This window comes from Eimeria acervulina, genomic scaffold, assembly GCF_000499425.1.
Source record: "Eimeria acervulina Houghton genomic scaffold, Eah_scaff73, whole genome shotgun sequence".
Taxonomy (NCBI): domain Eukaryota; phylum Apicomplexa; class Conoidasida; order Eucoccidiorida; family Eimeriidae; genus Eimeria; species Eimeria acervulina.
This window is the reverse complement of record NW_013547174.1, coordinates 29,316-56,598: the sequence shown is the minus strand read 5'-3', so window position 1 is coordinate 56,598 and position 27,283 is coordinate 29,316. Positions and strand designations below refer to the sequence as shown.

Sequence of the window (27,283 nt, the reverse complement as noted above, 5' to 3'; positions counted from 1 at the left end):
CTGCAGCAGCTGTCTCCTTCTCTCTTTTAAACCCTCCAGCAGCAACGCAGAGATCAGAGAGCGGCAATACAAACGAGACCCATGAGAAGAGACCTAGCAGCAGCAGCAGCAGCAGCAGCAGCAGCAGAACAAGCAGCAGCAAGCAGCACAGCAACCAAACATGAGACGCATGATTGAACTAAACGGTCATACGGCTACCGCTGCTGCTGCTATTGCTGCTGCAGCTGCTGCTGCTGCTGCTGCTGCTGCTGTTGCTGCCCTGGTGTCTCCATGCGGATACAGGGGCAGAAGTCGAGGATAAAGGCCGCATGCTGCTCAGTGCTGCTGCCCTCGTTCTTGCTGCTGCTGCACCTGCTGCTGCTGCTGCTGCTGCTTCTGCTGCTTCTGCTGCTGCTGCTGCTGCTTACTGAAATTTTAGGTTCATTAAAAGTTGCTGAAAACACCAAAAACTTCTCCCTGCAGCAGCAGAGACAGCAGCAGCAGCAGCGAGGAAGTGCAGCAGCAGCAGCAGCAGCAGCAAAGCAATAGCAACAAGCAGGCAAGCGCAGCCACAGGTAAACAGCACGAAGGGTAACAGCAGCAGCAGCAGCAAAAGCAGATACAGCTCGGCCTTACCAAGGCAATGCTGCTGCTCCACGCGAGAGCTCCTTCTCTCCCCTGCAGCAGCAGCAGCAGCAGCAAAACCCGCAGCAGCAAGACAGTTGCTAGCAGGGCTAGAAAAAACCACAATAGCTACAGCAGCAGCAATAGAAGCAGAAACAGCAGCAACAGCAGCAACAGCAGCAACAGCAGCAACAACAGCATCTCACCGAGCGACAAACGGCTCTCCCACAGCAACGCGTACTTCCTCAGCGATGCGGCTGCAGCAACAACAGCAGCAACAACAACAGCAGCAGCAAACGCAGCGAATATAACCAGTGTCATTCACACCGCTAGCGCATGCACTGACAGCAGCAGCAGCTGCAGCAACAGCAGCAGTAACAACAGCAACAGCAGCAGCAGTAGCAAGAACTGCTGCGGCTGCTGGAACGACTGCAACCCTGCTGGTGCTGTACGGCCCCAGCAACGACAGCACCAATACCAGCTGCTGCAGCAGCAGCAGCAGCAACAACAACAGCAGCAGCAGCGGCAACAGCAGCAGCAAGAGCAGCAGCAACAGCAGCAGCAGAAGATACCTGCGCAGCGCTATATTCCACAGCAACTCAGGGGGTCCTGAGCAGGCAACGCCTCCTTCTTGTACATCTACAGACAACACAGTTGATGCTGCTGCTGCTGCTTCTGCTGCTGCTGCTGCTGCGACCGCAGCTGCAGTGTCCCCAGCTGCAGCAGCAGCAGCAGCAGCAGCTAGATGCGGCTGAGGAGACAGCAGCAGCAGCTGCAGCTCGCGAGCTAGCACTTCCTCCAGGCCGGGGGCGCAGACACAAAACATCTGAAGTGTACGGTCATCTCTCCCTGCTGCTGCTACTGCTGCTGCTGCATCTGCTGAAGCATCCTGCGTCTCTGCAGCAGCCCCCGCGGTGCTGCTGAAAGTGCGGCGCTGCAGCTGCTGCTGCTGTTGCCGGTGCTGCTGCTGCTGCTGTCGCAGCAGCTGCCGCAGGGATGTGAATGCTGCATTGTAGCCGTGGCTACTGCTGCTGCTGCTGCTGCTGCAGGCAGACAATCTATTTACAGCAGCAGCAGCAGCAACAGGTTTTGTGGCTGTTGGGAAACCTATAAGGTAACACCGCATGCAGCAACAGCAGCAGCTGCGGCTTAGGATGCAGCAGGCTTAGCAGCAACAGCAGCAACAGGAGCAGCAGCAACAGCAGTAGCAATAGCAGCAGCGGCAGCAGCAAAGACAGCAGCCCAGGCCCTCACAGCAGCAGCTGCGGCGGCGGCGGTGACAGCAGCTACAGCAGCAGTAGCAACATACCTTCATACAAGCGACGAGACTGTACTCCAGAAGCCCCTGCTGTAGCTGCTGCTGCTGCTACTGCTGCTGCAGATGTTGCTGCAGCAGATGTTGCTGCAGCAGATGCTGCTGCCAGGCGAGTTGCTGCTGCTGGGTGTGCTGCCCGTGCTGCTGATAAGCTGCAACAGAGGCAGCTGCCTCCTCGCTGCTGCTCCCGCAGCAGCAGCTGCAGCTGTCGCAGCAACCGAGTCATAGCTATAGGGGCCCCCGGGGGCCCCTATAGACGCAAACCCTAAACCCTAAACCCTAAACCCTAAACCCTAAAACCTAGAGATTCTGCATAGAAGGTAAGCAAACAAGAGGCTATATAACAAGGGACATTGCAAAAACATAGTTTAGGGTTCATTTGGAGGGGCCTAGGGTTTAGGGTTTAGGGTTTAGGGTTTAGGGTCTCTAGCTGCAGCCGCCGCAGCGGCATAAGCGGAAGCAAAAGAAACACAACTCCCCACAAGATGAAATTATAGCTAGCAAAAATCAGGCTCAGGTTTATTATCTCGTGGTTTAGGGTTTAGGGTTTAGGGTTTAGGGTTTAGGGTTTAGGGTTTAGGGTTTAGGGTTTAGAGACTGTCGAGACACCAGAATCGGCGGTCTTCTTGCTGGCTGCCGCTCCCTCCTCTTCTTTGTCCTTCATATTTTTATTATTTGAATTTTAATAAACGCAAACAAAACGCAAAACCTTCCCCCAAGTCAAGCAAATATGAGCTCTTCAGCAGCAGCAGCAGCAGCAGCAGCAGCAGCAGCAGCAGCAGCAGCAGGACAAAGGGCACCAACAAGAGCAGCGGACTTCATGGAAGCCACCTGTGCCTTGTGGGCGTCTCTCAGGTGTAGTTCGAGCAGCAGCAAAAGCTGCTGCTGCTGCTGCTGCTGCTGCTTCTAGAGCAGACAGTGAAGCGACTGCAGCAGCAACAACAGCAACAAGGAGGGGAGCAGCAGCAGCATTTGCTGCTGCGATGCCTGAGGGGCTGTCAGCGCGGGTAACAGCGGAGGTGGGGAGACACTGCACTGCTGTCTTGCGGCTGTTGCTGCAGCAGCAGAAATCATGCCCTGTTCATACTGCAAGTGCCGCTGCTGCTGCTGCTGCTGCTGCTGCTCTCGAGGCCCCTCGGTTCCCGCTGCTGGGGGCCTTCCTGCGGAACTTGGGTGCAGCAGAGCAGCAGCAGCAGCAGCAGCAGCAGCGCAGCAGGGCGGCAACGCGGCGACAAGAGCGGCTGCTGCAGCTGCAGCAGGAGCTCGAGATACACCGCAGCAGGTTCTTTGGGCAGCAGCACAGGCACAACAGCGAAGGGCTTCAAGCAGCAGCAGCAACAACAACAACAGCAACAGCAACCGGCAACAGCGGCAGCATCCAGTTGCTGCCGAGGCCTATCTGCTTGCTGCTGCAGCAGCTGCTGCGACGAGCAGCACCGCGAGCTTCACTGGGAGACATCGAGTTGCTGCTGCAGCTGTACGTGACCAGTGGTCACCTCCACTTGCTGCATGCAACACAGAGCAGCAGCAGCAGCAGCAGCAGCAGCAGCAGCAAATCGCTACAAGCAGCAGCGGGAGACGCCTCTTGGCTGCACGAAGCATTCCCAACGGATGTGCTGCTGCTGCTGCTGCAAACAGCGCGGCGCCGCCTGCAGCAGCAGCAACGGCAGCAGCGGCGGCAAGTCCACCAGACCCAGCAGCAGCAGCAGCAGCAGCAGCAGCAGGAGTTACCGGAAGATCTGCCTCTGACTGTGCCCATCGCAGTGCGGGTTGCGATTCTGTCTGCTGCAGCAGCACGTGCATGCAGCGGGCTGGCAGCAGCAACAGCAGCAGCACGAGCACCAGCAGCAGCAGGAGCTGCAGCGGAGGTGCCTTCAGCTCTGAAAGTAGCAGCAGCAGCAGCAGCTGTTGCAGCAGAGCAGCAAGGGCTGACGCCGGCCACTAGAGAAGCCCCCACAGGAGCCCCCTTTCTTGCTGCTGCAGCAGCAACAACAACACCAGCAGCAATAGCAACAGCGGCTACACCAGTAGCAGCAACAGAAGCAGCAGCAGCAGCAGCAGTATCACTGCCACTAAATAGTGCAACTGCAAGAGTACTAGAAGCTACAGCACCAGCAGCAGATTCAGCTACTGCTTCTGCTGCTGCTGCTGCTTCTGCTGCTGCTGTTGCTGCTGCAGGTGGCCGCACTAGCAGCACTCGGCAGGGGCGCCGGGTGCTGCGGCGCTGCTGGAGTCTTGTGCTGCTGATGCAGCAGCTGCAACGAGAGCAGCAGCAGCAGCAACAGCAGAAGCAGCCGTTTCTTCGTCTAGTGTCGGCACTGCAGCAGCAGCTGCTGCTGCTGCAGCAAACAGGAGACACCCGCAAGGTAAAGGCTAATCTCCTAGCGCTGCCTCTGCCGCAGCTGCTGAAGCTGACGTCAAGTCTTATTAGCAATTTGGTGCTGCAGCAGCAGCAGCAGCAGCAGGAACAGGCGCAGCAGCAGCAACAGCACCTACCGCTGCAGCAACAGCACCAGCAGCAACAACAGCAGCAGGAGTTGGGGCTACCGCACCGCCACCAGCAGGAGCAGCAAGAGGAGCAGCAGCAGCAGCAGCATGAAGAACAGCAGCAGCAGGAAATACAGCTGGAGATGCAGCAGCAGCTGCAGACAGAGCAGAAGCAGCAACTGCAGCCACAGCAGGTACTGGAGGAACAGCAACAACGGCAGCAGCAGGAGCTGCTGCAGCAGCTGCAGCAGCAGAAAGAGCATGTATCGGCGGGGTCCGGGCAGCTGCTGCTGCAGCAGCCGCTGCTTGTGCAGCAGCAAGACTCACACAATGAGAGAAAGACTTCACTGCAGCAGCAGCAACAGCAGCAGCTGCTGCCGCTACAACGGCAAAAGCAAACAGAAGTGCAGCTGCTGCTGCTTGCGGCTCAGGTGCTGCTGCTTAAACTGCGGAGCAGCAGCAGCAGCAGCAGCAGGGCCAGCAGCAGCACTGCACCGCGACGTCACCTTGCGTGCTGCATCTATGCCCTTGCCCGTCTACAACGCGCTACACTGCAGCAGCAGCAGAAGCAGCAGCAGCAGCAGCAGCAGGTTGGTGCAGCAGCCGCAGCAGCAACTGTTGGCCCTCTTGCCCTGCTGCTGCTGCTGCAGCTGCCGCCGCAGCAAATACGGCGGCTGTCTCTGCAGGATTTCATGCGTCTCTTTGCTGCTGTCTCCGAGCTGCTACCGCTGCTGCTGCACTTGTTACAAGATGCACATATACACCCAAAGGGTGCAGCAGCAGCAGCAGCAGCACACACCGAGCTGGCTCCGTTTGTGCTGCACAGACACCTGAAGGAGCTGCAGCAAACTGCTGCTAACCTTATTCAGGTGTCTGTCTCCTTTCACTCTCTTATTCCCTCTGCTGCAGCGCCAGCGCTAGCCAGAGGAGCTCGCAGTGTCATGCAGCAGCTGCAGCACCAAGCGGTGCTGCAGCAGCAGCAGCAGCAGCAGCAGCATCCAGGTGTGCATGCAGCTTTGTCCCGTGCTGCGCGAAGGCTCCTATCGGGCTCTTCTGCATGCGCCCCACCAAGTCTGTTGTGTGCAGCTGACGTTGCTGCACTTGCTGCATCTTACGAAGAGCTCGCTGCTGCTGCTGCTGCTGCTGCAACAGCAGCAGCAGCAGCAGCATGCCAGAGCCTTCCTGCTTAGTTGTTTTCTTTAGACCCGCTGCGGCGCGTCATCTGCAGCCCAGAGGGGCCCCTCAATATTTCTGTGCGATGTCTGCCTCAAGTAACAGCAACAGCAGTAGCAGCATTAGCAGCAGCAGTAGCAGCAGCAGGAGCAGCAGTAGCAGGAGCTGTAGCAGCAGCAACAATAGAAGCTGCTGCACTGAAGGCAGCAGAGTTAATGAAGAGAGTTCCTTCGTCTAAAGCAACGCCAGGCAAACAAAAACAAGAATAAATAAAATATAGCGCAAACCCTAAAAACTAATCACAAACCCCAGCAAATGCTGCTGCTGCTGCTGCTGCTGCTGCTGCAGCTGGAGTAGTTGCTCCTGAGGCTACTGCAGCAGCACTTGTAGCTGCGGCTGCTGCCGGTATCGTTGTTGGCGCTGCTGCTGCTGCTGCACTTGCGAGTGGCTGCCGTTACTGCTGCTGCTGCTGCCGGTTGAACGGCTGCAAATGGTGCTACTGCTGCTGCTGCTGCTCTAGCTGCTGCCGCTGTAGCTGCTGCTGCTGCTGCTGAAGCTACTGGTATTACTGCTGCAGTTAAGTTACTGCTGCTGTTGTAGCTGCGTGTGTAGCTGCTACTGCTGCTCTAGCTGCCGCTACTACTGCTGCTGTAGCTGATGCTACTGCTGCTGTAGCTGCTGCTGTAGCTGCTGCTGCTGCTGCTGCTGCTGCTAGAGGTCTACGACCTTGCTGGCAGCAAAGAGCGCCTCAAGTGCTTCCTCATCGATGCGCTGCGCGAGGCCCTTTCCCCTCCGCTCCAGAGACAGCCGAACAGACTCTGCTGCCTGCAGCAGCAGCAGCAGCAGCAGCAGCAGCAGCAGCAGCAAGGGAAGGGGGAACAGCAATATAATAACAACAGCAACAGCAATAATAACAGCAGCAACAGCAACTGCAGCACCAAGTGGGCGGCTACAACTGGAGACGCAAGAGGCAACACACAACAACAAGTAAACAGCAGCAGCAGTAGCAGCAGCTATTGCTGCTGCTGCTTCTGTCTCTTTGCTGCTGCTGCTGCTGCTGCCATGCCTACGGCAGGTGGTGCAGCACGGAGTTAATGAGGAATTAGAGAGAAATATAATAATAATGCATGCGTTAATTGTATTTATTTTATTAGTCTGAGGTGTACGTACAGTTGCTGCTGCTGCGAGGGCTGCATTGCGCTGCACCTGAGGCCGCCGCCTGCAGACAAAAGGAGACAGACATAATACAGAGAGACATAAGGAGACAGATAAAAAATAAAGAAGTGAAGACGAATAGAGAGACGAAAAGGAGACAGATAAGGAGACAGATATAATAAACAGCAGAGATAAGCAGAAAGGAAAGAAAAAAAGCAAAGACGCAGCAGCAAGACTCAAAGGAGATACAGCAGCAGCAAAGCAGCAGCAGCAGCAGCAGCAGCAGCAGCACAGCTGCAGCATCATAGCAGCAGCACCGAAGCAGCAGCAGCAACGCAGGCGCAGCATCAGCATCAGCAGCAGCAGCAGCAGCAAAGATGAGGAGACAGCAGCAGCAAGGGCTAGAGGAGACAATGCAAAAAGGAGACAAAGAGACACAAAACAGCAGCAAAGGAGAGGCACCTCTTGTTTGGATTCTGCTGCTGCTCTCTCTCGTTTTGCTTCCGCTGCCGCATACGGCGATTTACTTCAGGCATAATATCGCGGGTTAAATCATCCCTAGCAGCAGCAGCAAACAAACGCAGCAGCAGCAGCAAATGCAGCAGCAACAGCACACAAATGCAGCAGCAAAGTTACGCAGCAGCAGCAGCAGCAGCAAACAAATACAGCAGCAGCAGCAGCAAACAAGTGCAGCAGCAAAGTCGCAGCAGCAGCAACAGCGGCCACAGGAGGCGAGAAGGCGTAGCATTCCTCAGCATGCTGCTTCATAACAAACGGATAACGACCGCAGCAGCAGCAGCAGCAACGGCAACAGCAGCAGCAACAGCAGCACTAGCAAAACCAGTCGCACCAGCAGCACCACTGTCAGCACCCGCACGAACAATAGCAGCAACAGCAGCAGCAACAACAGCAACAGCAGCAGCAACAACAGCAGCAACGAATATCTAACCATATGAGTGCCTTTGCCTCTCTTTCTTCTTCATTTAAAAGCATATCTTCAAGAGCCCCATCAGACTCCTCGTCATCTTCTTCTCCTTCAGCAGCACCCCGCTGCCCCTCAGCAGCAGCAGCAGCAGCAGCAGCAGCAGCAGGCCTTGCTGCACCTGCACCTGCTGCTGAACCTGCTGCTGCTGCTGCTGCACACGGGGATTCCCCGCTGTCTGCAGCTGCTGCGAGACCTTGGGTCTCCGCCGGAGGCAGCAACTCATCAGCCCGAGCCTGCACAGACACAGCTGCGAGGCAGCAAACAGCAAGTGCAGCAGCAGCAGCAGCAGCGGCGGCGACAGCAGCAGTAGCAGTGATAGCAGCAGCTGTTGCTGCTGCTGCAACAGGAGCTCCTAATTCCTGCTGCAGCTGCTGCTCCTACTAGTGAAGCACCCGCAGCGCCTTCTATAGCACCCCAGCTGGCTGCTGCTGCTGCTGCTGCTGCTGCCTCCAGCAGCAGCAAAGCAGCAGTGGCGCTGCAGCACCACGTACACCATGACATAGCAGCAGCTCCAAACGTGGCATTGCAGCAGCAGCTGGTGCACTAAATGCTGCTGCTGCTCTTGCTGCTGCAGCAGCAGCAGCTGCTGCTGCTGCTGCTGCAGCAGCAGCAGCAAAGTAATAAGGTCTTACCCTAACAGATCTAAGGAGGTCGGCGAGAGGGTTTTCGCTTTCTGTGAGTCGCACTGTCTCCTCGTGTTCCCCCTCTGCTGCTGCTGCTGTTGCTGCTGCTGTCTCTAAGCCCGCCCGTGTGTCTCCCGATGCAGCAGAGTCTCCGTCTCTGGTGTCTCCTTTTGCGCTTTGGCTTCTTGCAGCTGCTGCTGCTTTGTCTGTTGGATCTGCTGCTGCTGCACCTCCTGCAGCAGCGCCATCTGCTGCTGCTGCTGCTGTTGCTGCTGCTGCTGCTGCTGCTGCTTCTTCTGGGGGGGCCGAGGAGCTGATTGTCTGCACTATCCAACCTGCTACAGACAAAATGTCTCCTGAAGAGGGACGCTGCAGCGCAGCAAGAAGCAGCAGCAGCAGCAGCAGCACCGAAAACGCATAAAAGCAGAGGAGACACTAATAATAACAAATAAATATATATAATAAAATAACAAAGAGGAGACAAATAATAAACAATTAAAAGGAGACAAATAATAAATAATAAAAAGGAGACAGAGACGAACCAAGGCAGCGCGCAGCAAACAGAAGGGAGGCAAACAGCAAAAAATAAAAATTAGACAAACATCAAAGCAGCAAAACAGCAAACGGGGGGCCCAGCAGCAACAACAGCAGCAGCTGCTGCTGCTGCAGCTTCTGCTGCTGCTGCTGCTGCTGCAGCTAAGAAAAAATAGAGAGGGGACAACGAGGAGACAGCCTACTTCATTGCAGAGAGCATCGCTGCCAGCAGAGAGAGACAGCTGTCTCCTCTCTGTCTCCTTTTCTTTATTAGGCCCTTGTGTCTCCTCTCCCCCAGCAGCAATTGCAGCTCCTTCTGCTGCTGCTGCTGCTGCTGGAGACGCTCCTGCTGCTGCTCCTGCTGCTGCTGCGTCTTCTCCTGCGTCTGCGGTTGCAGCTGCTGCACACAGAAGGCAGCCCCCACTCCAGGAGACAAAAACTATAAGAGAGACAGTCGGTAGAGAAGCAAAGACGCGAGGAGTATGGCAGCAAAAGGAGACAAAAGGAGACAAAAGGAGACAAAAGGAGACAAAAGGTAAGGCTGGCCGTTAGGCGGATACAGCAGGAAGCAGAGACACAACACGATGAAGAGACGCAGAAGGAGACAAGCGGTTTGCTGCTGCTGTTGCTTCACCTGCGTCACTGAGAGGGAGTGTCTCCTTTGCTGCAGCAAACAAAGACACAGCAGCAGCAGCAACAGCAGCAGTAGCAGCAACAGCAGCAGCAGCAGCAGCAGCAGTGAACTTTGCATATCCTTCTGTCCCCTGCTGGCGTTGCGACTTTTGCTGTGTCTCCTGCCTTACCGTCTTGTATCTGCTGCTGCTGCTGCTGCTGCTGTCTCCTTTTTGTGAGGCGGCAGGGTGGCAGAGACAGCGCAGGTAGCTGCAGCAAATCTGTCTCCGCAAGTGCAGCAGCAGGAAGCTGAGCGACCGCTGTACGTTTAAATTCATACAAACGCTTTGTGAGAGTAGGGCAGGAGACACGTACAGCCTAAAGAAGCAAAAGGAGACAGAAGGAGACAGAGATAAAATAAAGAGACAGAAGAGAGGAGACAGAGACAAATAAAGAGACAAGAGACAAATGTACAGCCAAAAGAGACAGAAAATAGACAAAAGGAGACAAAAGGAGACTCAGATAAAATAAAGAGACAGCAGAGAGGAGACAGACGTAAAATAAAGAGACAAAAGAGATGAGACAGACAAGGAGACAAAAAGACAAACAGATACAAGTAAGAGACAGAGCAGAGGAGACACCAAAGGAGACAGCAAGGAGAGGCAAAGATAATACAAACATAAAAAGAGACAGAAAAGAGACAGAAAAAAGCGGAGACAAACATAAAATAAAATAAAATAAAATAAAAATAAATTAAATTAAACTAAATTAAGACGAGGGAGGAGACAGACAAAGAGACAGCAAACGCAGAGAGAGAGAGAGGCAGCAATGCAAGGAGACAAAAAGAAAGAGAAAAGGAGACAGTCAGCGAGTCATAGAGACACACTCAGACGCAGCAACAAGAAAGAAAAACGAAGGAGACAAAAAGGAGACAAGAAAGAAAGATAAAGGAGACAAAAAAGACAAAGACAACAAAAAAAAGATAACAGTGAAGACACAAAAGAGACGAAAAGAAATATAAATGAGACAAGAAAGAAACACAGATAAAGACAAAGGAGACAAAGGAGACAAGACAAAAAGATGAAGACAAAGGAGACAAGAAAAGAAGACAGAGAAAGGAGACAAAGGAGAGAAGATAAAAAGATAAAGACAAAGGAGACAAGAAAGATAGATAGAGACAAAGGAGACAATAATGAAGAAGAAAGATAAAGAGAAAGGAGACAAACAAACACACAACTGCAACATCCTCTGCCTCAATCTGCACGTCGTGATATCGCGCAGCAATCAAAAGAGCTGCCCCACAGAGACCCATCGGTCTCCTTCCTGTTGCTATCCAGTCTCTCTTCATAGCCTGCAGCAGCAGCAGCAGCAGCAAAAGCAGCAGCAGCAGTAGAAGTAGGTGCGGCACCAGCAGAAGTAGGTGCAACAGCAACAGCACCACCAGCAGGAGCAGCAGCACCACCACCACCAGGAGCAGCATCAGCAGCAGGAGCATCAGCAGCAGCAGCAGCAGCAGGAGTTGAGTTACCTGTACTAGCCTAACTGCAGTCTGCGCGACCTGCTGAGTTTTGTCTCCGAGTTGCAGCTGAGCAGCAAACCTCTCTAAGAAGAGAGACGGGTCTACGTGAGGGACTTGCACGTGCAGCACCCGCAGCAACTTCATAAACACCTGAAGGAGACACCCAAAAAACATAACTCAAGGAGACACTTAAAACAAAGGAGACACTTAAAAGAAAGGAGACACTTAAAAGAAAGAAGACACTTAAACAGAGGAGACACTACGACAAAGGAGACACTTAAACAGAGGAGACACTTAAACACAGGAGGCACTTAAGCAAAGGAGACAATCAGAAAGACCTAAAGGAGACAAGCAGAAAGAGCTGAAGGAGATATTTAGACAAAGGAGACACTCAAAAACACCTAGAGGAAACACTCAAACAAAGGAGACACTCGTAAGCCCCAAAGGAGACACCCCACAGGAGACGCTCTTTCACCACAGTGAAGCCTGCTACTGCTGCTGCAGCACTTTCTGCTGCTGCACTTGCTGCTGCTGCTGCGGGGAGAACGGTGACAGCAGCCTTAGCAGTAGTCAGGCAGAGATAACCCCCAAAGAAAAGCTGCAGCAGCAAATGCTGCAGCAAATGCAGCAGCAGCTTCGTACCTGTCCGAGAGACCGCACACTGACCCTGCAGCACAGCAGCAGCAGCAGCAGCAGCAGCAAACACCATAAGGAAGCCGCAGCAGCAGCATCAAGGCCAATAAGGCGGGCCCGTAGCTGCAACAACAGCTGCAGCACCAGGAACTGCAGCAGCGTTTGCATGAAGGGGATCTGTCTCTGTCTCTGCTTCTCTCTTGTCTTTCTGTCTCTTTCTGTCTCTTTGTGTCTCCTTCTGTCTCTTTCTGTCTCTTTCTGTCTCTTTCTGTCTCTCTTTCAGCATACATATATATATACACAAATATATATATAAATAAATGTATACGTTTATACATAAATACACAACGATATATATATACATATATTACTATATACATATCTATATATATGTATACAACTATACATATATTATTATACATATACATAAATATATATATATGTATATATATATATATAACTCTATATATATTACTATATCTACAACTATATATATATATATATGGAAGTATATCTACGACTATATCTATAACTACATCTAAATATATATATAGATAGATAGACAGACATAAATACATATACATATATATATATATATGTATATGATTATGAGGTGTTAAAGACCTGAGAACATCAGAGAAATCAATAAGAAGGTGCGGGGTCCTCTCTCTGCGGCATATGGTGTATAGACAGGCTCCAGCGACGACAGCGCCGCGCCGCCCCACACTAAAATTTCTTTGAGACGCCATCAGATACAAACGATGCGCTGAAGCAACCTGCTGAGGAGACAAACGCAAGTGATCTGCAGCAGCAGCAGCAGCAACAGCAGCAGGAACAGCAACAGCAACAGCAACAGCACAGGCAGCAGCAGCAGAAAATCATCCAAGTGCAATAGCAGTAGCAGCAGTAGTAGAAGCAGATGTAGCAGTAACAGCAGCAGCAGCACCACCAAAACATGCATATGTAGTAGTAGTAGCAGCAGCAGCAGTAGTAGTAAATCGTACAAAAAGAGCAGCACATAGCAGCAGAAACAAAGCAGAGGTGCAGCAAATGTGTATAATGCAGCAAGACAAGACGCCGAAGCCTCCTTGACCAAAACCACCACCAACAAAGGACAGCAGCAGCAGCAGCAGCAGCAGCAGCAGCATCAGAAGCATCAGCTCACAGCAGCAGCATCAGCAGCAGCAGCATCAGCTCACAGCATCAGCTCACAGCAGCAGCTCACAGCAGCAGCAGCAGCAGCAGCAGCAGCAGCATACCTGCAACAGACTGTATGTTGCTGAGGCCTCTCTGCAGCGACTGTTCGCGCGTCTCTCCGCCAAACCCTAAACCTCTGCCGCTGCTACCCGCAGGGACGAACCGCCCTACCTATTAACAAAATAAATATAATATAATTAATATAAATATAATATAATATAATATAATATAATATAATATAATATAATATAAATATAAATATAATGTAATATAATATAGTATAGTATGATTAATATAAACAGAACATAACAAAGAGGAGACACTAGAGACAGAGACAGACAGCATAAGGAGACAGACACACAAACAAACAGCAGCAGAGACAACGCATGCAGCAGCAACAAACAATGTAGGTGCAGCGCAACCGTAGCAGCAGCAGCAAACGAGTTGGTGCCGCCCTAATACAGCATCAACAGCAACAGCAAGAGCAGCAGCAGCAGCAGCGGAAAGAGCAGCAGCAGCTGGACAAAGAGCAGCAGCAGCAGCAAGAGCAGCAGCAGCAGAGAGCAGCAGCAGCACAGAACAGCAGGAGCAGCAGCAGCAGCAGCGCACAGAGCAGCAGCAGCAACAGCACAAAGAGCAGCAACAACAACAGCAGCAGCAGCAGCAGCAAGAGCAGCATTGCGTCTCTCACCAAGGACATGCCTCCTCCTGCTGCCTCTGTGAACTGCAGCCCCTCCACTATGCCGCTCTCCTCCAGCACGGCCCCACACCTGCATATACACCGCAACACCGTCAATGCACCGAGTGCTGCTGCTGCTGCTGCTGCTGGGGGTCCTGAGGTACCGCGAGCTGCTGCTGCTGTAGCAGATGCTGCTGCTGCTCCTATCGCTGATTCTATTCAACAGACGACGCTATAAATGCTGCAGCAGAAGAATACAGTCATGCACGGGGGCAGCAGCAGCAGCAACAGCAGCAGCAGCAGCAGCAGCAGCAACGGCACAGCAGGAGCTGCATTGGCTGCGGACGGCGTGGTGGGCCTCAAACTCGCACTGCCTCAGCAGAAGCATACCGCAGCACTTGCTGTTGCTGCAGCTCTTGCTGCTGTTGCGGCTGCTGCTGCTGCTGCTGCTGCTGCTGCTCGAAAGAAGCAATTGTTACCTGCAGCAGGTCAGCTCCCCCTTGTGTTCGCTGCGCTCAAGCTCTTCGCTGCCGCAGAAGCGGCAGGACCTGGTAGAGCTCATTTTGAAGAATTGCAGATGTGGGCTGCTGCTGCTGCTGCTGATGCTGATGCTTCTGCTGCTGCTGCTGCTGCTTCTGCTGCTGCTGCTGCTGCTGCTGCTGCTGCTGCTGCTGTCTGCCTTGTTGTCCGCAGTCTGCTTTGTCTTTGAAGCTTCCGCTGTCTCTCACAGGCAGCGCTTGCGTGCTGTGTTTGCGGTGTATGTACACCTCAAGTAGATAATAATGGGTGTCTCCTTTGCTGCTTTTTCTCTTCTTCGTCTCTGCAGTGTCTCCTCATAGATGGAGAGACAGCTGCAACAAAAGAAGCAAAAGCCTTAAGGCAGCTGCAGCAAGGTAAGCAGTCCCTCCCCCTGCTGCTGAGGGGGCCCCCAGTCGTAAGAGGGGCCCCCAGAAGAAGCAGCAGCACTCGTCAATAAGCTGTTAGTAGGAGTAGGGTAGGGAAGACAACTTCTGCTGCTGCTGCTGCTGCTGCTGTTGCTAACGCTGCTGCTGCTGATACTCCTGCTGCCGCCGCTGTTGCTCCTGCAGCTGCTGCTGCTGCTGCTGAGGAGAAGCATCAGCTGCGCTGCAGCCGCCGCTCGCTGCGGTCCGGTGGGGGCCCCGCAGCTTGAGTAGAGAGAAGAGCTGCTGCTGTTTTTTCTCTTATTATCTCTGTAATGACTTTAAATTAAACATTTTTAATGCAAAATAACCTGGTTTTAAACGTAAATCCTTGCGTTTAGAGGGGGGCCCCCAGCAACAGCAGCACTTGTATGCCGTTGGCTATGGGGGCCCCCAGGGGGCCCCCCAGGGGGCCCCCCGCCTATCTTTAGGGCTGCAGATGTTTGTTTACAGTTTTGTTGTGAATAGTTGGATGGTTAAACCGATAGTATCTCTGCAGCAAATGAGGCGTATAGGCAGCTGTAGCTGCCTGTACACCCCAGGTAAGTCGGCCCTGCGACGGCCCCAGCAGCAACACAAAAGACGCTGCGAAAGGAACTGTCGTTCCCACTGCTGTTGCTGCTGCAGCTTCTATTGCTGCTGCTGCTGCAGCAGCTGCAGCAGCAGCAAGGGGACGAGCAGCAGCAGCCTCAGCTCCCTGGCGCGGCTGCTGCTCTCCAGAGGAGGCTTGTACAGGAAAGAGGATCAGTCTAAGCCACAGGCAGCGTGCAGCAGCAGCAACTCTAGCATCAGCAGCAGCAAATCTATCATCAGAAGCGGAAACTCCAGCATTAGCAGCAGCAAGTGCAGCAACAAGAGCATCAGCAACAGGAAGTGCAGCAACTTCAGCATCAACAGCAGCGAGTGCAGCAACAGCAGCAGCAGCAGGACCAGCAGCACCGCTAAACTATCTCTAGCAACTCAATAATAACGCAATGTAGGCCGTCAACGCATGCATGCAAACCCCTCAAAAACATAAATAATAGTTTTAAAAGGACCCCAAAGAGGAGAGTAAAAAAAAGATAGACAGACGCTATAAACCCCTGTACTCGCGCATCTGCCTCTAAGTATATACCCCATAGGTAAAGGGCCCCTCTATAGGTGAGGGGGTGGGGGGGGAGGGGGTAGGAGGACCCTCAGGGGCCTCCTAACCTAACCAAGCTTCTGCTGTAGCTGACGCATTTCTTAGGGATGCTCTTGCAAGTTAACGAGCATCCTTCTGTTGTTGCTGCTGCTACTTCTGCAGCAGCAGCTGCTGCTGCTGCTGCAGCAACAATGGGGAGTGCAGCAGCAATAGAGAGGCTGCAGCGGCCTGCTGTCTGCCTCTTACTTTACAAAAGAGCGACTGCGCTGATTCCATTGCATGTTCTTCTTGCAGCAGCAGCAGCAGCAGCAGCAACAGCTGCTGCTGCTGCTGTGGGTGCTCCCAAGCATCCCTATGCTGCTGCTGCTGCTGCTGCTGCTGCAGGGATGGTAGTTAAGTGCAGGGAGTTTATACTGCGAGGTCTGACTGGTTTGTATTATCATTCCTCTCAGCTATTTTCTGATAAGAAACTCCTTTATGAAGGGCTCCGTGTACAGACACCACACAAGTGCAGAGCAGCAGCAACATCATAACCGCGCTGCCTGCTAGCAGCAAAGCCAAACAAACACTACCTGCGCATACACCCCCTTGAAAACTCTTTTTCGGTATTGTTGTCTCTCCTATCTGAACAAAGACAAAAAACAACAAACACACACCCATACACTACCAGTAAAATATATATATATATATATATATATATATATATCTATATATTATATGTTGATATATATATATATATGATACACATAAATATATATATGCAACACAGCGAAGGAGACAGAAAAAAAAAAAGAAGACGCATGAAGGAGGAGAGAGACAGACAAACAAAGGAGAGGTCTACAGACAACTCCAGAGACAAAGAAACAAAGGGAGACAGACAAGAGAGGCAATTATATAATTATTGACAGATGGGGCGGGAGAGAGATCACAAGAAAGATATAAAAGGAAGCAAAGGGAGACAGACAAGAGAGGTAATGCTGCAGCAACTCTAGCGCTAGGTTTCTCCCTCTGCTGCTTGTGTTTGTGTCTGTCTTCTGCTGCATTTGCAGTAACGTGGGTGCTGATTATTTGCTGCTGCTGCTGCTGCGGCTGCTGCTGCTGCGGCTGCTGCTGCTGACCTGCACTTCTCCCTTGAAAGATGCATAGGAGCAGAGGGCCCCACAGAGCCCCGCGACGCCCAGCAGCGCTGGGTTTAAGAGAGCGCATGCAAGACTTAAGACGCAGCAAATGCAAATGTAATTCGTAGAGAAGTAACGCAGATTCCTCTCCAAGCGATCGACTGCTGCTGCACCTGTCCCCGGCCTTTGGAATGAAGAAGAAGCAAAAAACTCAGGCCAGGGAGCGCAGCGACTTAACACCAAACGGTGTAGCGCTAGATACACCCCATGAACCTGCAGCCATCATCGGCACAGAGAGAGAAAAAGAGAGAAAAGCATCAACAAATAAACACAGTCAGCAGCATCCAAATACAATATATATCCTTAGCTCGACAGTCCATCACTCCTACAACCAACTTGCAGATACTTTCGTGCATGCAATGCAGAAGAAACAGGAACAACACTACATGCCCCGCATATAACTGCAACAAGAGCGAACGCAGCCCCTTATTCAAGAGGCTGCTAAGACTGTCGGTAAGCTGCCCATATATGGAGGCGATAAGCACCTGAGAAACGGCGAATTTGGCGCCTCCAGGGACCTTGTGGCTGTCGAGAGTGCCGCTGAGTTCAGAAGGGGAGGGAGGGCTGCCTCCTAAGCAAACGGTCGCTCTGGTCTGTGCTGCCTGGGGAGAAGGGCTGAGCTGGTCTGCATCTGTCTGCTGCACTGCTGTCTCAGTGGAGACATTGGACCCGGTGGTGGGACCGCCAGCACAGAACACCGGCTGCTGCTGAGGCGCGTCGCTGGAGTAGAAGTCATCAACGGCAGAGGCGGTCTGAGAGGCATTGCCGCCGCCGAATGCGTCGACCATCATCTTCAAAATTGCATGCACGGCAAAAAGAATGCAAAAAAACGAAAAATAAAGTCTAAAAAATGAGAAGATTCCCCTCGATCTTCCGACGCAACCGTCACAAATTGAACGGAAACCCAATCATACGTCGGATGTATGCGCAGCTCAAGCGCATGTCCAACCAACAGGAAGCTGCGTCCTGCTATTCACAAGAATTTAACTTGAATATTATCAAAGAAGGTTAATAAAGTTGGGAAGCTGCACAGATCGCCAACGAGCGCCGAGAGCTGTGCAGCTGCCGCCGTCCCGCCGGTCAGTTGTACAAGCACACGGTTGGGGTGTCTGTACACTTCCTGTAGCTCGGGCATTAATACACAACACGATTCATTTTCTTCCTTTTTATAGAGACACAGTTTAGGTGGAATTGAACTTTACAGCCCCTTTTCCCTCTCCCTTCACCGACATCGTTCTGTACACCATAGACAGCAGTGACGACTATAGGCCCCGGCTAGCGCCGCTCGCGCTGCTTCATTATTTTTTTCCATAACGCACGAAAAGCCGCTACTACTCTGCTTATTTGGAAGCACTATCTTGTTGCTATGCGTATCTTCTCAGACGGCGTAAGCCGTCGACCAACAGACAGAAAATAAAGCTTTTTAGGTGACCCTAGACCTAACAGTGCAGTCTTCGTAAATAGCATGGGGGAAGCTGGCATAATACTCCCTGAAGTGCTTAGTGTATGCAGAAAGCCGAGGGTTGACAGTTGGAGCAGAACTAACGAATATGTTGCATCCATGGGAGGCTCTCTGTAGCTTGTGTAGCGGAAGTTTTCAGTCGTGTCTGATTACAGTTGTGAGTATAAATAGCGTTAAAATGCTGAGCGTAGCAGTTTTCAAAAAGCAGATAGCATACATCCGAATCTCCAGCTTTACTGTGGACGGCAATACGAGTTGAAGCTAGGGGGCTGTAGCACTCTTTATTGCAGGTCCTGCTGCAGCTTAAACCCACGTAAAAGCACAGCCCTTATCCCTTTTAATGCATATTTCACGGGTTTAGACAGCTGATTAGGGTTTATTTGGCCCCCAGAGTATTGTTTGGACAGCGCTGCACTTGAGGCAATCCTTATCTTGATTTTTCTTTTTGGAAATTGCAGCCCCTCTGTGCCTCTCAACTACGTCGAGGGGGATCTATTATGGGTGTGAAGAGAGCATCAGCAGCAATCCCAACAGAGTCAGTGCAAAAAAAAAACTACAAACGTCTTCGAGACAGTTGGCCGCACCTCCAGAAGCTTCGAGCAAAGAAAAGGAAACGGTTCTTGAGCCGCTTGGAAATCTTCTTCTTGCTTAGTTACAGCACTTCATGTTGCAACTTATTCATAAAAGAAACACAACATTCAAGCACAATACACATTTTAATTAACTAATGCATTCTGAATCCTTTAAACTCTTCCCCGATGAGCCCATATACGCACAACTATGAATGCATGCACCAACCCCTACCAGAGCCAGCTACAGTGTATTGACGCACGCTAAGGGCGAGCAACTAATTAATTAATTGCTCCTCAGGCGTTGTTGAAACCTCCTCAATTTTAATTCAGTAACAGTAAGGAAGCTTCAACAACTCCTGACTCGCAACCTGCACTCGCAGTACATCAGCATCTCAAACCCATCATATTACTGGGTCTAAGAAGTCAAGACCCGTCCTCTTTGCTTCGTCCGTATTTCTTTTTGTCTTGCTTGTTGACGAGTGAAAGGGGATACGAATTTGGATGAACGTTGCACTGTGGCGCAACCCCAGCCTAGCTAGCACATTGCTAGAGAACAACAGAAAATTGAATTAATCGCTGCGGTATATATCTCTCCCCCAACTTAAAAATAGACATGCTTTTGAACTTGTTTCGTGGGGCAGATGCAGTTGCGAGTTCGCCTGAAGAAAGTTAAAGAGGAACAGTGGCTAGGCGGGTAGATGATGCCTCTGTCGTTATCTTCCCCCTGATTTTTGATGGGTTTCTTGAAGTACGAGTACGCATGAGAAACAATTAATTGTTATATGCCACCAGGAATTATACTGGAGGTTTCGTTTTCACTAAGTGCCTCACTAGCTATCTTGCGATTACAAAATAAAACAATGGGGTCGAGTAGAGATGCGTATGCCTTCGCACTGAATAAGAATACATGCACGCAGTGGGGCTGTATATTAGCAGCAAGGAACGCTGTGGATATGGAAGCAAACGACGCCGGTCTCTCCCACCACTCATCGCTTGTGATAATGCGTATAATAAGCAGAGTTCCTTTCTCCCAGGAGGCGTAGAGAGCTCCAGATGAGCCTACAAACATTACACCACAAGGAAGCGTCAAAAACGTTCTGTATCGCGCGTAGCGGTCTTAGCCATGTGAATCAGTACTACTGCAACCTTGCAGATATGGTGGGATAGTGAAAAGGCGTATAGAAGTGCATGAAACTCAACAGAACTGGACTGACGGGGAATTGAACCCCGGACCTTTTGCATGCGAAGCAAACGTGATACCCCTACACCATCAGCCCTACATGGGTTGGACTCATTCCCCATGCAGAATGATGCACAAGCAATAAAAACATCGCAGACTACCCAGCCGTACGAACTAAGCGGTTGCGCCTAACCTGAAACAGTCTGCAGCATCACATGTTCCTAGATTAGGTTTCTACTACCCGTCCAGCTTAAAACAGCAACGAAACGAGCGTATTGTTCTGAGAGGCAGCACTAAAACGTGTGTTTCAAAACATTCGTAACTTCAAGTAACTGCACGCTCCATTGGTATGACGGTATAATTCACTTGCCCGCGTGCTGCGATGAAGAGCAGCAACTTTGAACCATCTGAGTTTCTTGAGTACCGCTTGCTCTTTCCATTATCAGAACCCTAGCCAATTCTAGGGTTCTGGTTATGGAAAGCCTGACCCGTTCCGGAAGATCAGCAGTATGGTTATACAAAGCAGCTGTTGCAGCTCTAAAACGATAAGTGAACGAGGGAAGGAAGCTGTAATGGAATGTAGGGATCAACTCCAACAAGAGGAGGCCAGCAAATCTCAGGAGCAACCTGTGTATAAAACAAGTGCTGTATATGTAAGGCAGGTGTTATTCATTGGAGTATTTTACTGCTCAAAGATGCTTCGTAGTTTGAATCCTTCATTGAGAGTGCGCTTCCTCCTTCATGAAACTTGCGGTCATTCAGAAGAAAAAACAGATTCTGATGGGTATTCACTATTCGAGTGTGGGTGCTTACTGAAGATACCGAAAAGATTATATAAGGTGCGCTCACATTTTGCCGTTGCGTGCACTGCATGGTGTTTTCGAATGGCAGCTGAACGCCAGCAGCAACGAAAAAGCATACAACCTTTACGGAGATTCTTCAACTCAGCATGATAACCCAGATCTTGCTATTGCTTAGGACCCTGCACAGGCTACTATTACTATTACCTTCTGCCAGCCAACACACAAACAAACCCAAAGGAAGATCATGCTAGAGTGGTGAGTCTACAAAGACGGCGACAAGGGGAAAAGAAATTCGTTAACGGCCCCAACACGAAACCAATTGTAATTGGCAGGAGATTTTTAAACGCATCTACATTAGATTGGCTAGCTGAACACGAACAGCTAAGATGGCTGATGCACTAGCTAAGAGAACAACTTGACCCGCTGTAGGTGATCACAGGACTTGGAAGAAATAGGCTTCAACCTTTGGACGAGACTGGCGGTGAAGGTGTTCATTTAAAACTACTGTGCATGAGAAAACATGAGAAGGATATGCTAATTGTTACTAAAGAGGGGCTACAAGAGCAGTAAGCGCATCTATCCTCCTTCTAGCCAGGTACTGAAAATGCAGTATCATTTAGTAGCGCTTAGAATCACAGAATTACTTGTTAATCGCGAAGGAAATGCTCCAGAAAAAACAGACGGCCAATGTGATCGATGAAGGTGCATCTACATTGAAATACTTTCGAAGGAAAGCACTGCACTTGAGTAGGAATTCTATCGCTATAACAGCTACTGCGGGGAACTAACCCCTACAGCATCTCTCTTTTTAGCGAAAAAGCGTTTGATAAGGTTTATACAAGCACAGAAAACTTAGGAACTAAGTTCTTTGAGAACTGAGTATTCATTCACACTTGCTCGTGTGCCTTCTCCACCATACGCTGTGATGCATCAAGTACACCGTTTTTTTTCGGTAGTTTTAAGCAAATTTATAATATGAAAAACGTACAATACTCTTATGTAGGGCTTCAAGATGCACCATAGACCTGGGAGCCACTGTGCGTCAACCCGGAACCGTTGCCTGGGCCCTGCTGAGGCAGAAATATAGAAGTATTCTCAGGCAAAAGAGGGGTTTGTCAAACAGTTTACCCCCGCCACGGCCTCAACGTCTCCCATGCAATCCCCGCTTTTCCTTTTTATATCCTAATCTCGTGGAATATCGTGTTGTATGTTTACGTGAGTGTGCAGCCAGTGAAGGAAACTCTGCGATGCAGATGAAAATAAAGTGTAGTCCTACGTTCCGACTATCGCAAGGCAGGTTAAAAAAAAGCACAAAGGGCCTCACGACAACCGAATAATGCTAACTCTTCCTGTCCTCGCAATTATATATGCTGAGCTAGCGTTGAGACAAAACAGGCCCGCAGATGAAGCCCCACGATATCCCAGTCCTTGGGCTCTTTTCCAAGTGTTTCTTAAGGTTATATTTGCCTCTACCCCTTCCCTTTTGCGGCAGTGTATGTGTTGCCGTCCTAGTACATATTGAGAGCGCCGCCCTCAATAACACACACACACACACACACTTCTCGCAACGCGAATAGTGCATGAACTCTGTTTGTCTGTCTGTGTTGGCGCCTTCTGGGTTATCAATCAAGACAGCACATGGTGAGGTAACTATCACCCTCGCTGAAAAGGCAGGAGAAACCAGAAGTACTTTACTATTACCACAGGAACCTCTATATAAACGATTGCTTCGCTGTCAGCCCTCGTGGGGGCGACTAGCCCGGGAATGCTTCGCAGCGCAGGGCGTTTCGGGTAAAACAATCAAATCACATTTGTAAGAAAACACCACATAAAAGTCGTGAAGATGCAGAAACCGCCACAACTGCGCAGCTGCTCCGCGAGACAACCTACGGAGGGCAGCTTGCTCTTCGTGGGGGAGAGCACTAGACTGAAGCTGACGGCAACAGAGGAGAATATGCCTAGTTTCTAAAATTTTCGAGGCACATATATTCTTTTTCTTACATATTCTGCTTTGTTCTGTAGTACTTTGTACAGCTGGTAAAGACGACGACGCTCTCAGCAGCGGCGGGGAGGGCTACACAGTATGGAACGAGTGCTTGTCTGCTGCGGTGCAGTCGCATATTGCTCTCAGTGAAGAAAGCAAAATAAAAAGACAAAGGGTGTGCGACCTTTAAAAGATGAGACGGGATATTCGCTGCTGTGTGGGGCGTCAAGCGATAGGGGACAGAGATGCTGGCTGCTGCAGCAAATGCTGCGCGCACTGTTCTGGCATCTCACGACGTAACGGCCTAGATAGGTTGGCGGCGGCGGCGGCTGTGTTTGTGATAGTCTCTAAATTGTTTTTCCTTTTTCATTTTGCGTATATTCCAACCAAGTTCAAAGGCCTTGGCGACGCAAGACATCAGAATGGCTCGCAAGAGGCGGACTGAAGGAGAGGCGGCTGCTGCTGCTGCTGGCGGCGCCGCTCCTGTTGCTAACAGGGGAGGGCAACAGCCTGGGGACAGTGCCTCTAAACCCAGTGACGCAGCCTCAAGCAGCAACTCTAAAGGAGGCCCTGCTCATGGGCAGGGCCGCCACAGCAGGCAGGGAGGGGAGGCCGCGTCTCGCCAGGGCGTCGCGGTGTCCTCGACTGCAGCAGCAGAGGCTGACGGTAATGCTTCAATTCCCGGAGCATCTCTAAAGACTGGAGGGCCCGCAGCAAAGGACGTTTTAAAGGAGGCAGAATCTGCTGCTGGAAATCAGGACAGCTCTCCTGGGTCTGCGCTGCTGCAGCGCCGTGATATCGATATGACTGGCATGACAGCCAGCCAGAAGAAAAACCTCAAGAAGAAGCTGCGCAAACAGGAGCAAAGACAGCAAGCAGCAGAGCTGAACGATGCTATGCGCGTGGGGGCGGGAGCAGCCACCTTGGCGTCTCGCCTTAACAAAATGATTGAGGAGTGGACGGGGAGATTGACGGAGTTAGAGAATAGCATCGGGCAGGGAGGCAACATGCGGCAGACTATTGAAGCAGCGGAGCAGCTACAGAAGGAAATACTTGAGGCGCAGGATGAGGAGATGAGCCGCGCAAAGAAACCCATCAACAAACGCGCCACAGTTCAGCAGGTGCAGGAGAAGATAAAGGAAGCAGAGCTGACGATTCAGAAGCAGCAGAAGGAACAGCAGAGGCTGAGTGCTCAACAAGGCAAGGGGGGCGCCGAGGATAGGAGCGCTGAGGCTGCTGCCCAGGAGGCACGCCTTGAGGAGTCTCTGCGGTATCTCGCTCACCTCAAGGAGCAGTTGGTGCTGACGCAGCAGCAGAGCGACTTGCGTACGTTTCAGCAGCAAGTGTCTGAACTGAAGATATCCCTGGATCACACAATAAAGCAAGCTCGTAAGGCTGCACAGCAGGCGGCTACCGCCACAGACAACCGCAGAGTGCAGCAGCGGGAAGGGCTTCTGCGGCGTCGGCTTAAGGAGGTTGGAGCAGCAGTCCCTGAAGAAGGGGGAGCTTCTCTGATAACGGTTACTGTCTCTCTTCCTCCGGAGTCAAATTATATATTGCTTACTCCCCAAGGCCAGCCGTCCTTGCTGCTGCGCAAGATAGAGCGCAAGTTCGGGGTGCTGGCGGAGAAGAAGGGCGCGGGAGACCGCGGCGTTACTCTTAGCATCATCTCGTATAACCAAGGTGCATGCGACAAGTGTGTGGCTTTCCTAAACGCATGCAACTTCCCTCAAGTACCCCTGGGGCTCAGCACCTCCCCTAACTGCGTCTCTCTAGAGGGACAGAGCATTGGCGCCTTCATAGGCAGCGGCGGCGCCAACCTCCGCCGCTTAGAGGCTGAGCTCGACGTTCTCCTCTGGGTAGAAGACAAGTGGATCACCGTCTTGGGCCATGAGGCGGCCGTCAAGAAAGCCATCCCCCATATCAAGGCAAGCAGGCATTTCTCTCTCTCTCTCTCTCTCTCTATATATATATATATATATATATTTGCATGGGTACATGATATATATGTATATATATAATATAGGGTGATTAGGCTATTGTTATTTTGCGTTTTTTATCGTGACCCCGGTAACTCCAAGTTCTGAATTCTTGAATGCATTTATTACCCTCTAGGAAACTGTTCACTATATACATGTTTAAGAAGCGTGATGTGTGTAGTTGCATGAATTATCCTTTGCGTTTATCTTTAGCAAAGGTTTGCACAAAAGATGTTTTTTTGAATGGGTTGTTTCCTCAGGAGTCTCGATCTCCCCCATCGGCAAGCGACTCCTCTCAGCCTCAGCACAAGTGCGAGTTTGAGGCAGAGGTTGTTCGTGCGATGGCCCAGGGGACCTCTAAGACGCGGGCGAAGGTTCAGGAGGTGGAGAGTGCTTTGGGTGTTACAGTTCTTGTGAGGCTTCCTCGGCGCGGCGACACGAGCAAGACGGCTGCAGTTGTGGTGAAGGGCTCAGACCCTGAAGCCTGCAAGAAGGCTTGTGCAGATCTGGAGAAGGCATTTAAAGATTTCAGCTCCCAGGCTGTTGAATGCGACAGAGCTAAGGCCAGCAGGATTCTTCGTGGGGCAGCGGTGGACTTCTCCCACATTGAGTAAGCTGCTGCTCGTATGCTGTTGCAGCGTAGTAGAGCCGTCTTCCCTCTCTTGAGTTTCTACTTACTGTTCAGAGTGCAGTTCTGCCTGCTGGAACCACTTTGAACATGGGTGCGTCTTGTGGGTGGTGGTGTGCTGCAGTGGCCATGAGCTGATCTCGATTCTTCGGTATGATGATGGGGTGCTGCTGGTGGGGCCGTCGAAGGCGCTGCCTGCTGCTGTAGAGGCATTGCGTGCAGCTATGGATCAGCTGGCGCGTGCGACGGAGACGATGGAGATAAAAGCAACGCAGCTACGCATTGTGGACCGCGCGAAGCGGGCTGAAATAGAAAGCCTCAGCGGGGCGTCTTGCAGGCCACCCATCCACGACGGTGAGAGGGTTACGCTGACCTTCACGGGGCATCCAGATGCTGTGCAGAAGGCCCTCGAGTTGGTGAGAGAAACACTGGAGAAGCAGAAGGAAGAGGAAATGGAGCTGTCTCTTGCTGCTGCTCTTCTCTTTCTTGTGGACAAGACCCATCGCGAGCTGGAAGACGAACTCGGCTTGCGCATTCGCGTAGATGTCCCGAGAAAGGTGCTTATTGTGCGGGGCTTGACGGATGGCCACGACGCCGTTCAAGATGCCATTAAGAGGGTTGAAGAACAAGTCGCTAGTAGTGGCAAGGTGGCTACGACTGTGGCGGTTCCCCGCGAGGCGGTGCCTCTGATTCTGGGCCGCCAGGGAACAAACGTTCGTCGTCTGCAAAGCGAGTGCGACTTGGACAACATCGTCATAGAAGGCCGCCCGCAGGCGGTGTATCTCTTGGGTTCTCAAGCAGCAGTGGATCAAGCCACGGCAATGCTGCAGGAGATCGTTGCCAACAGCAGCGGCACACGGGCACAGAATGGGCTCGACGGAGGCGATAGACGCCCCAGACTAGGCGGCAGAGGACCAGGCCGCGGCGATCGGAATGATGCAGGAGGTCGAGAAGATGGAGCAGCTTCTAGGCGGCGGGGCGCTGGCGGCAAGCCAGCAGCTCCCCCTAAACCGTACAACGCTAGTGTAGACGATGAAACAGCGTTCCCCTCTCTAGGTGTTTGCATGGCGCGTCCGGGCGGTCGCTGGCAGAAGAAGTCGCCAGGCCCCGAAAATGCAGCAGCAGAGGCGCCTGCGAAGGCTAGCAGTGAAGCCGTAGCAGCGGAAACAGAGGAAGAGTCCGTCGGGGTTGAGGATAGTGCGAATTAATTGAGTAGTTCAGGTGCGGGTTGGTTGGCGCACCTACATGTAGAGCACAGCTTGTTTGGAGGTAACAACAGTGTGCATGCATATGGCGTAAAGTGGCAAGTGGACGCTTGACGGCAAGTTTAGATTATCTGTCGAACCCGGCTTTGCACGTTGGCGCTGCAATGGGCGGCCAGTCGCACTTGCTCCAAGAGCTACGATTGGTCTGCTTAGAAGCCCTCACTCAGCTTGGCCTCTCGGTCCATTCCCAGCTGGCACGTCTAGTCTAGTGGCTTGCGGGTTCATAGAGCCGATCAACCCTGTTTTCATTTGAGGGTTGACCGCTGCGCCGGCAGGTCGTCGCCGCTTAACCAGCTTCAGCAGCAGTGAAAGGAGGAAGTTGTATGCATTAGCAAGTATTATTGGGGGCTTCCTGCTGCTATAACGAACGAAGTAGCTCCTATAAATGACAACAGTCTTCCTCCGCTGCTCGATACTCGTGCAGCTCCTTTTTGTCGCTTTTCATCGCCGCAGAAACCGGCCGACTTAATTGGTGACCACGTTTCCTCGCAGCTCCAGAATTCAGAATCAGTGGGTAGCAGTTAACAATTTCAAGTGCTTTGTCCCACGAATTGGTCCAAGGTAAACATGCAAGGCCTGCTTGCTTCACAGGCTAAGCAGAAAAGAGCCAGTTGCGGCGGAGGTACAGAACGTTGTGCAGAGACTCTGCCTGC

At 51.6% G+C, this 27,283-nt stretch overlaps 5 protein-coding genes across 5 annotated transcripts; 2 read left to right on the top strand and 3 right to left on the bottom strand.

The window, feature by feature from the left end:
* Positions 1 to 209: 209 nt before the first annotated feature.
* EAH_00012970 (hypothetical protein, conserved) lies at positions 210 to 2,144 on the bottom strand (the record flags this gene model as incomplete). Its single annotated transcript, XM_013391455.1, has 4 exons — positions 210 to 456; positions 810 to 860; positions 1,176 to 1,710; positions 1,913 to 2,144. The coding sequence occupies 4 exons, from the start codon at positions 2,142 to 2,144 to the stop codon at positions 210 to 212; spliced, it is 1,065 nt and encodes a 354-aa protein (XP_013246909.1).
* Positions 2,145 to 2,901: 757 nt separating this feature from the next.
* EAH_00012960 (hypothetical protein, conserved) lies at positions 2,902 to 5,595 on the top strand (the record flags this gene model as incomplete). Its single annotated transcript, XM_013391454.1, has 1 exon — positions 2,902 to 5,595. One exon carries the CDS (start codon positions 2,902 to 2,904, stop codon positions 5,593 to 5,595), a length of 2,694 nt encoding a protein of 897 aa, XP_013246908.1.
* Positions 5,596 to 7,134: 1,539 nt separating this feature from the next.
* Positions 7,135 to 14,077, bottom strand: EAH_00012950 (transcription factor IIIb subunit, putative; the record flags this gene model as incomplete). Its single annotated transcript, XM_013391453.1, has 10 exons — positions 7,135 to 7,291; positions 7,683 to 7,951; positions 8,351 to 8,710; positions 9,079 to 9,416; positions 9,679 to 9,807; positions 10,718 to 10,838; positions 11,016 to 11,156; positions 11,482 to 11,673; positions 13,528 to 13,606; positions 13,995 to 14,077. The coding sequence occupies 10 exons, from the start codon at positions 14,075 to 14,077 to the stop codon at positions 7,135 to 7,137; spliced, it is 1,869 nt and encodes a 622-aa protein (XP_013246907.1).
* A 2,566-nt stretch (positions 14,078 to 16,643) lies between these two features.
* On the bottom strand, positions 16,644 to 17,545 carry EAH_00012940 (hypothetical protein, conserved; the record flags this gene model as incomplete). Its single annotated transcript, XM_013391452.1, has 2 exons — positions 16,644 to 16,970; positions 17,243 to 17,545. The coding sequence occupies 2 exons, from the start codon at positions 17,543 to 17,545 to the stop codon at positions 16,644 to 16,646; spliced, it is 630 nt and encodes a 209-aa protein (XP_013246906.1).
* A 5,635-nt stretch (positions 17,546 to 23,180) lies between these two features.
* Positions 23,181 to 26,573, top strand: EAH_00012930 (KH domain-containing protein, putative; the record flags this gene model as incomplete). The annotated part of the gene is made up of 3 exons (XM_013391451.1): positions 23,181 to 24,659; positions 24,998 to 25,347; positions 25,490 to 26,573. The coding sequence occupies 3 exons, from the start codon at positions 23,181 to 23,183 to the stop codon at positions 26,571 to 26,573; spliced, it is 2,913 nt and encodes a 970-aa protein (XP_013246905.1).
* Positions 26,574 to 27,283: the final 710 nt, after the last annotated feature.